The 9,330-nt window shown below is 38.1% G+C and overlaps 1 protein-coding gene across 1 annotated transcript; it reads left to right on the top strand.

The window, feature by feature from the left end:
- The first annotated feature begins 85 nt into the window (after window positions 1-85).
- Window positions 86-7,962, top strand: LOC117303228 (ubiquitin carboxyl-terminal hydrolase isozyme L5-like). The gene is made up of 11 exons (XM_033787371.1): window positions 86-191; window positions 1,225-1,291; window positions 2,083-2,188; window positions 2,708-2,833; window positions 2,957-3,018; window positions 3,868-3,998; window positions 4,599-4,662; window positions 5,010-5,124; window positions 5,692-5,808; window positions 6,545-6,643; window positions 7,304-7,962. Exons 1-11 carry the CDS (start codon window positions 113-115, stop codon window positions 7,370-7,372), a joined length of 1,035 nt encoding a protein of 344 aa, XP_033643262.1. The 5' UTR covers window positions 86-112; the 3' UTR covers window positions 7,373-7,962.
- The last annotated feature ends 1,368 nt before the right edge of the window (window positions 7,963-9,330 follow it).

The raw sequence follows: 9,330 nt of genomic DNA, 5'->3' as shown, positions 1-9,330 counted from the left end.
AATATCATTTCCCACCACTTGAGAAAGAGACTACGAAGAACTGACGCATGGTACCCTCTCTTTTTGTTCGGACCACGTGCACAGTGCGGTCTCTAGTACCAGTCTAAAAATCATGGCGGGTGGTTCAGCTGGAAATTGGTGTCTGATCGAAAGTGATCCTGCAGTTTTTACAGAACTAATCAGAGGCTTTGGTAAATATTCTACGTTATTTCGTTTGATTCCATTGTACCCATTATCTGAGCCAATTTCGGAATGTGGCTTTACTGTTCAGTGTTACCGCTGTACTGCTGACAGCTTTTACCTTTTTACTTTGTTACTCACTGAACATGCTGATGAACTGTTGTTCTGCTCACCCTTCTGCTCAGTCGTTACTCACTTTGTTATTTTGTCATGTTTGTTGAGTCAGTGACAGAGAAAGTTGTGCGCTAGTCTTCTCTAGTAGTGTAGTACTAGTAGTAGTGAGTAGGTTTAAACTTGTTAAGTTCAAAGAAGAGTCTGTGTCGTGTGACTATTCTGTAGTGTAGTCAAGCTAAGCCTGTGTATTGTATTGTTAATGTTATTTGTTAATGTTATGTCGCTGTGATATTAATAATAATAATATTATAAAAAGAGAGAGAGAGAATAATTTGTAGTTTGCATGTCCATGATGTTCATTTGCAAATGACAACAATGCATATGATTAATATAATCCCATTCATTATCATTGTCATTGAAATTGATATAAAATGGAAAGTGGATGTTGCTGGTCCAGTTACAAATTTGTTACTATGCAGAGTTGCTGGATGAAATTGTTCCCTGCATTAGCGCTCAGGTCCGTCACGCAGTAACGCTCATGACGCTTCAACACTATTACTATAACCCCTCCCTGGTCACTCACTGGCCATCTCACTCAGCTCCCTCGATGGGGAGTAGGCCTATACAGCCTGTGCCGCCAAACATGTAGCGCACTAAGCTAATCAATCACAAGAACCAACTCTGCCCTCACAGGTACCCATTTACCCATGGGTGGAGAGAAGCTTATGTGTTATGGTTTTGTGTCTTGCTCAAATGCTCAAGGACACAAGTGTCACGACCGGAATTCGAACCCACACTCTGCTGAACAGAAATACCAGAGCTTGAAGCCTTGAGTTCGGTGCTCTTATCCGCTCGGCCTTCAACACCCTATAGTATAAGTGGTACACAATGGGTTTGACACATCAGTTTCTTCCTTTATGTTCTATGTAGGTGTGACAGGTGTTCAAGTAGAAGAAATATGGACCCTAGATGATGAAACAGGTCTTGGAAGATTGAAGTAAGCGATTAGCAAACCTTCCTGAGAAGGGCAAATAAGCTAATATAATTGCAAACATTTAGAATTTATGTTGGCTTTAATTTTTCCCTCATTGCATTTCAGCAGTAAAATGGCCAAAGTATTTAAAGGCGTCACCACTGAAAGTAAGTCGGTGGGCTACCACAAGTTTCAACAGCCTGTAACTGTTGAGCTCTTCATAGACTTTTTTTTTTTTTTTTTTTTTTTTTCCACGGAGGAAATTATTTATTCACAATAAGACCACTCCTCATTATTATTACAAACACGCTGAAGATACATAACATAAACAGCAAGAAAAATAAACAAAATACAAAATACGATTTTAACCTTCATAGACTTACTTACTATCCCCTGAAAGAAAAATATATTTATGGTTGAAGAGCCTACAAATTCATTGCACCTTCATTATGGAATGAATTACTGACCAGTTCTTATTTGCCAAGCTAAAAGTTTTGATTTTCAAAAGGGACTTGTAAAGACTCGCTTGTTTGCCCTACAGTTTTCTAACAAATTTTTTCATAAGATTTCATTGTTTATTTTGGGGCATAGAAGCTCTGCATTATGATTATTATTATACACCAAAACAAAAAATTTGCTTGAAATTTGTTACTGTCAATTCAGCATTTCCACAACTTACATGTTACAAAATATATCTTTAACTATTGTTATTTATTTGGCAATTTAACATATAAATACAAAAGTACAAATAATTTATAAGAATGTAATGGGATGAAACTCTAAATGTATCAGATTGTTTCTTCTTCCTTCTTCAGACCTGTTCATGGGTTGATCTTCCTGTTCAAATGGCAAGCCGGTGAAGAACCTTCAGGGGCTGTGGTCCAAGACAGCCGTATGGATAAAATATTCTTTGCAAAACAGGTAACAGGCATCATGCATAACGGTTTTAGTTTGACTTATCACATTGGAATTTATTGTAATAGTTAAATAGCATTCCTCAAAATAGCAAATCATGATCTGAATTCGTTGATGAGTGAGTCGAGATCATGATTTGCTGTTTGATGTCAGAAAACTTTATTTGTTATTCCTTTGGACACTGTAGCATAAGTAACCCTTATTGGTGTGTTCTTCGAATGGGATGTAAAGCAGTTGGTCCAGTGGGTTGTGTTAAAGAACCCAATGCACTGATCGTAAAGAGAAGGGGTTCATCCCACTGTAATTGGTCTGATCAGCAGCATATTGCACCACTGCACCTTGTAAACCGTAACATGGTGCTGTAAAGGAATACTTCTCATACTTCATACTTCAAAAAGTAGCTCCACATACATTGTATTTTGAAGGGGAAAAAAAATACTGAGCACTTTGATACACCCACAAAGCATTGTAGAAGAACCTAGTATTATTATAATTATATAATCCTCATGCGTTGTTAAATTACAGGTCATTACGAATGCGTGTGCTACACAGGCTATTCTAAGCGTTCTTCTAAATTGTCAACATGAGGACATTGACCTCGGCAAGAAACTCAGCGAGTTTAAGGATTTCACAAGCAGCTTTGATCCAACGGTGAGATTATTTCTTCTTCCTACTGTCTTACCACACTTTTTATTATTAAACTTCAAACGGGGTGTCAATGATTTGAGCATCTGTTACTTGTTGTTTTTCTGATTTTTGTTTTTGTGTTTGAAGATGAAGGGACTAAGCATCAGTAATTCAGAAGTAATCAAACAAGTTCACAACAGTTTTGCAAGGTAAGCATCAAAAATTAAATGAAAATATCATTATGATCAATATATTATTGTTAGTGCAGAGGAATAGCGGCCACAATGCAAACTGTCAAAATGTTAAAAGCAAATCATACTCTGGATGTCTATTTGCTACTTGCACAGATCCGCCATGTGCGCGTAGAGCCCTGACTTCATGTGTATTGTATTTATGTATCTGTTTGGATGAAAGTGTCATTACATTTCTGTGAGAATACAGAGTTAGGCTGTGTCCGAATTGGCGACTTCGGCTACAACTGTGGCTAGGGCGCGCGCGTCTGCTATTCTTCAACACTGACAGACGCGCTGATCTAGCCGTAGCTGTAGTCAAAGTCGCCAATTCGGACACGGCCTTATAACACTTTCTATTCACTGCTGGCCCCAATTTGAGGCTTAACATGCAAATGGCAGACAGTGCAGGGGGGGGGGGTTAGGATTAGGTACCCCACCATGGAAGTTTTGTATAATGTCCTAGTTTGTTTGTTTGTCTGTCTAGCTGTAAGCAGAATACCCCCAAAAAGTTAAAACCCAAAAAGTTGGGTATGGTTTTCCCATGAAACCATATGGAAAGATAAATCATGGACCAAGGATAAACCGAGAAAATGTTGTTGACAAAATGACTAGAGTGGGATTTGAACAAACGAACTTTGGTTTAATGTGCCGATACTCTATCACTTGAGCTATCCAGCCCTGTGTCCAACTAGACTATGGTTAAGTCTAGGTGACTCTACCCACCCACCCGTACCTGTTCCATAGTGTAAGGTACTTGATATAACACGTTATAATCATAAATGTATGCAGCTCCCTATTCATAAATGTATGCAATGTATTTTCAAGGCAACAGATGTTTGAATTTGACTCGTCCTTGGCCAATAAAGACGAAGATGCGTACCATTTTGTGGGCTACATCCCGATCAACGGCAGATTGTACGAACTGGATGGATTGAAAGAAGGACCAGTAGATCTAGGTAAGTGATTTTTCTAACTTTAGTAACAAAGTCATTCAACAAAATAATGAAATAGTAGCCTGATTTGAAAGTCGTTTAAAGGAATATTACAGAACTTCCAAGAGCACAGATTTACATAAAACTTACACGGCCTAATGATGACGATAGTAGAAAACATCCCTTGAAATGTCTTGTTTGATGAGAAAAAAATAAAACTAACTTCCCTTTTTTTTCCATTTAGTTTTAAATTGATGTAATGCAAAATGTGTTATCGGATTTTCACTATTTTCTTGTGACCCAGATGGCCGATTGATCTCAAACTTCTGCAGGTCTGTCAGTGTGTGTATAAGGTGGATTACATAAATTGCTTACCATGCCAGCAACTGTTTTGTTAGCAAAAACCATCGCTGTAATGTTCCTTTAAATATCAATCTTCTGGTAGAAGAAAAGTTGTTTCTAGTGATTTACTAAGAAGATTTAGTTGTCTAGAAGTGATTTGTAAACCATTAAAAATGCAATCAGACCCAGTGATTTTACGAAGTTAAGTGAAAACTGTTTTGTTTTTACCTCCTGTCTCTTCAAAGTGTATTATTGGATGGAATTATCTGGTTCTTTCTTCAGGTAAATGCGATCCAGGAGATTGGTTGAAGACGGTCAAACCAGCTATTGAACAAAGAATTAAGAAGTAAGTAAATTGAAGTTTGAGAAGTGGTTAAACGGAAGGTATACATTTGGTAATCACTCTTAAAATTAATCGAAATAAAAACTTTCTTGGTTAGTTATACGAGCTGCTTTTGCTAGTATAAAGCATTTTGAGAATCCCTTCACTTCGAAGTAAGGTTGTTATGGAAAAAGATACCAGCTTTTATTCTTCCAAAACCAGAGGATTGAGGACTGAAAGCCAAAGTAACACCAAATTGTTTGTGTGTACAATGTACTAGCCAAAATGTCATCACTTTTGCATTTGAATATATCAGGATTTAAGATTGTAAGAGGGTTCATTATCAAGTTTTACATTTTTATTATTTACAGGTACAGTGCCGGGGAGATCCATTTCAATCTGATGGCAATAATCACCGATCGAAGAATGATATTTCAGAAAAAGTACGACAAGTTAAAGGCACAGTTAGAGACATTAGAATCACAGGTAAATTTGTCACACGTTTGTTTGGTTATGTTATGTTTGCATCCCAAAATTACATATGAGCTGTATGAAGATTTGTTTTCTTATTTTAGGATTTTCTGTAATATCTGTAACCCTCCTACTGTCTGACCATTCAATATGATCCAATGTGTGGTTTTGAAGGATAGATGCACTATATTGGTCTGCAATATTTTATTATGTGGTGAATGTATCTACACAGTACACAGTCAACCCTCCTACTGACCATTCTATATCATTCATTGTGGTTTGAATGATAAATAAACTATGCAAGCTTGCAGTATGGTATCATGAATGCATCTGCATGATTCACAGTCGACCCTCCTACTGTCTGACCATTCAATATCAACCACTAATTTTGAGCAACAGATAAACCATTCAAACCTACAGGACATCTGCTCAATCATTGCAAAGGTTTTGGGTTTGAATCACACCCAAGTGATTTGCCTGATTTGTTTTTACAGAACTCTGGAAAGCACCGAGTATACAGAACTTAATACAAATCGGTGTATTTATTTTAAAAAAAAATGTGCTGTTTTTGTTGGTTTTCAGGGTGAGTTAATGGAGACTGACCAATCAGCCGGGCTGTCAGCCACCAGCATCCAATCAGAGCTGAGTAGATTGACCATGCTTCTGGAGGAGGAGAACCAGAAAGTCAACAAATTTAAGGTACATTATTGTCCGCAAATCTGTAACCCTTCATTTTCTCCATCATATTACGTCACCTATGTATGTTGGCTTAGTGGTTTCTTGCCCGATCTGAATTTCAGACTATCATCTAAAGCGAGACAATTTTGTGTCAGCCTGGTGAACAAATCTGGGCCTAATTTCATGGCTCTGCTTACCGCCGAATTCTGCGCTTACGATCACGATTCCCCGCTTACGTGCAAGCGCCGAATTTCTGTGCTAGCCTTGTAAGTCTAGAATGCCTAGTAAAATTCACCGCTTACCCGTGAAATATGCTTGCCGTAAGCACAGAATTCCCTGCTTCAGTAAGCGCCGATTCTGTGCTTACGGTAAGCAGAGCCATGAAATTGGGCCCAGATGTTTTCAGATAAAGAAGCTTTGATTGACAACTGGAACAATGTTCCCAAGAGCTCCTTTTTTATGGTCATTAATTTTGGAGGAACTACTAAAGATTAAAAACAGTTAACTATTCTTTTCTTGTTTAGGAACAAGGGGATTCATGTGTTGGAGTTTATTATATGATATTTATTGACCAAAACAATAGCGGACGAGAAGCCAATTACAGGAAAGGATTAATGCACATTAAAAAATATTGTTATAGCCTGTATTAAATATGTATGTGAGTATCTTGACAGTTTGGGCAACTTGATTATACCTTTTGATTAATTACAACTTATTCAGTGACCATGAGTGTTTTTTATCTGACAATTTGTTGAAGGTTGAAAACATCAGAAGGAAGCACAACTACCTGCCGATGATTATGGAGTTATTGAAGGTTCTAGCCAGTAAAGGAGAACTACTACCCCTTGTACAACAGGTATGACTTAAGCCCGGTTCATACTTCCTGCGAATGCGAATGCGATGCGAACGTTGACGCCACAAATTCGCAACGAATAGTTTGCAGCAGTTCAACTCTGGGCCACTCACTTGCGAATATTGCTGCGAAAGGAGGGTGTGACCTCAAATTTACGTTCGCATTCACATTCTCTCTAATAGCTCTAAGCCATAATCCGATGGATGATAACCAAACATACATCGGTATGGACTGTAAAGGGGGCAACCCTGTTTCAGAAAAGGAGTACATGTAGGTGGCAATGGCCCCCGAAAAAAAAAAATCAATTTTAGCCCACACCTTGAAGTGGCCTTCAGGCCTCGTGTATCTGGTGACTTGCGTACAAAAAGAAGACTTACCATGGCCAATTGGTCTAGAATGTCAACAAGAAGTCAAGCTGGATGAGTTATTAGAGTCTGGTTTCATCTGGCTGTGTTCAAATCATATCTGCAGGAAGTACAATGAAGTACAGGGGTTTATAATAAAAGTTATAATAATGATGGCTTCTTATGTAGCGCTCAAATCATCTTTCCAACCATATGCATTTTATAACAAACGGTTACAAACGCTTTTCAGACCAACTCACTCGATCCAAGGCAACTTGTCCATTTAACCACTTATGTAATATCTTGTGATTTCTTTCAGGCAAAGGAGAAGGCAATAGCTCTATCCAAGGAGAAAGATGAAAAGAAAAAAGTGGAGGCTGCAAAGTGAGGAACATAAACCTACTCTCTTCTTTCAGCCGCCATGTATTCCCAACCGACAATTGCGGCCGCAAACAGCTAGCTTATACCAATATGCCTACAGCAGCCACAAATGGCTGCAAGATTTGACCTACTTCCACTCAACAAAAAAAGTGTAAAGGTTGTAAAAGCATCAATGCTTAACGTTTTCCAACGTTTTCCATGTCAATGTAGTATATATAAATAAAATAAAATCTGTTTTATTCTGTTTTTCTTGGATGGGAACAATTGTGTTAAAAAAAACACAGGCACAAGTAGTGTCTAAGTGCATTGTGATGATGCTACATCAATGAAGGATCTTTGATTAACACTTCACCATGCAGTTTGCAAACACGAAACAGCTGTACTTAGGCATGCAACTTTTCAGCTGATGAGCTGATTTCTTCCTTTTCCTTTTCAAAACAGTGTCATAGACAAGTGAAAAACACGGTACAAAAGTTATGTGTTCAGCCGTTTCCCTTTTTTGCAATTAAAACATTAGCTGCATGTCTGTCATAGAGTTATATATAAGAAATAGAGGGCGCACTGGTGATGCTTCTTGCACAAACGCGAAGGGACCGCAAGGAGACACGCGGGTGCCATTCTGTACGCGCGTTGAAGTTGAAGTACACATTTGAGTTTGTGTTTATTGAACGCTACGCGATGCTGTTTTGTCAACTTACAAAATGGCCGCACAAACACACGCTGTGCAATGCTTGTTTTGTCAACTTAGAAAATGGCTGCTGCGCGCATGCCGGGTCACGTATATAGGCCAGTCGCCCTCTAGTTCTTATATATAACTCTATGATGTCTGTGTACTGTGTTGTTGTACCCCTTGTGTGGTACCCTGCCTGTTTACCATAGTAAACCCATGCATTAACCCTAACCGACCCCAGCTCTTTGAAATCCAGCAGCATGTTTTGTTTGGCTCTGGTGGACTAAGTTCTACACAAGTAAACTGATCATGTTCTCATGGGTGCAGACATACTGCCATAATCAGATTCCAACATAGTCTTGTTAATTTCGAAAAACAAAAAACAAAATCTGCGCCCGATCATGGTGTGGAAGTAGTTTCGGGATGATAGCGCCCTCTATCTACAATGGTTTAATTTTCTCCCCTAGTAGAACAAGAGCATCTAGGAAACAAGACCAAGTGTAACATTTTGGATGTTGAATTAATAATAATAATAATAATTGTGGCTTCTTATATAGCGTACATGTCTGTCACCCAGTGCGATCCTGGCGCTGTAACATACAGTATTTTCTGCCAGATTGGAACTACGTTTGAATTATGAGAACTAATTCTGATAGCACCATGTACATGTAACGCTTTACAAGGTGCTATTGCATGTACAGTTATGTTTTGTTTTTACCCGAGGGTGTTTGAGTTGGTGGAAATTTCACTTTGAGTTTGAGGTTATGTTAGAGAATGTGTTGTGTTGTTTTAAGAGAGCAACCTATTGTTAATAGTACTTCAGTATACTATCATATTTTTAAAGTTAATGAGTATAAATGTCTTTTGCTGAAGCAGCCAGCTGTCAAAAGTTGGCTCACAATTTACAACACATGCCAGACTTGAGTGTATGTGTTCAAACAATGTGCCTATTTCAAATGTTTAAAAACGGCCGTAATTAAATCAAGGTGTATTTAAGTTTCTCACAAAGTTGATGCAAGTGTACTGTTGTCAGTGTTTTTGTCGTCTTTGCAATAAAAGTTATCTATTTTGCATAATAAAGAGGCATTTGTTTAAGATAAGTGCAATGCACTATTTTTAAATTGTATGATCTCGATCATATATCACACAACAATTGTTTTGACAATTAAGCTCTTTAAAGACACTGGACACTATTGGTAATTGTCAAAGACCAGTGTTCTCACTTTGGGTATCTCAACATATGCATACAATAACAAACCTGTGAAAATTTGAGCTCAATTGGTCGTCGAAATTGC

The sequence above is a fragment of the Asterias rubens genome, chromosome 19 (genome assembly GCF_902459465.1).
Source record: "Asterias rubens chromosome 19, eAstRub1.3, whole genome shotgun sequence".
Taxonomy (NCBI): domain Eukaryota; kingdom Metazoa; phylum Echinodermata; class Asteroidea; order Forcipulatida; family Asteriidae; genus Asterias; species Asterias rubens.
Note: the sequence above shows the minus strand (reverse complement) of the source record. Positions and strands in the feature narration are given on the sequence as shown.

Excerpts from the sequence above, each read along its gene's own strand:
- LOC117303228 (XM_033787371.1), top strand. The coding sequence starts at position 113 with ATGGCGGGTGGTTCAGCTGGAAATTGGTGTCTGATCGAAAGTGATCCT. Across the intron at positions 2,834-2,956 it reads CAAGCAGCTTTGATCCAACG|ATGAAGGGACTAAGCATCAG; the intron begins GTGAGATTATTT and ends TTGTGTTTGAAG. Across the intron at positions 3,019-3,867 it reads GTTCACAACAGTTTTGCAAG|GCAACAGATGTTTGAATTTG; the intron begins GTAAGCATCAAA and ends TGTATTTTCAAG.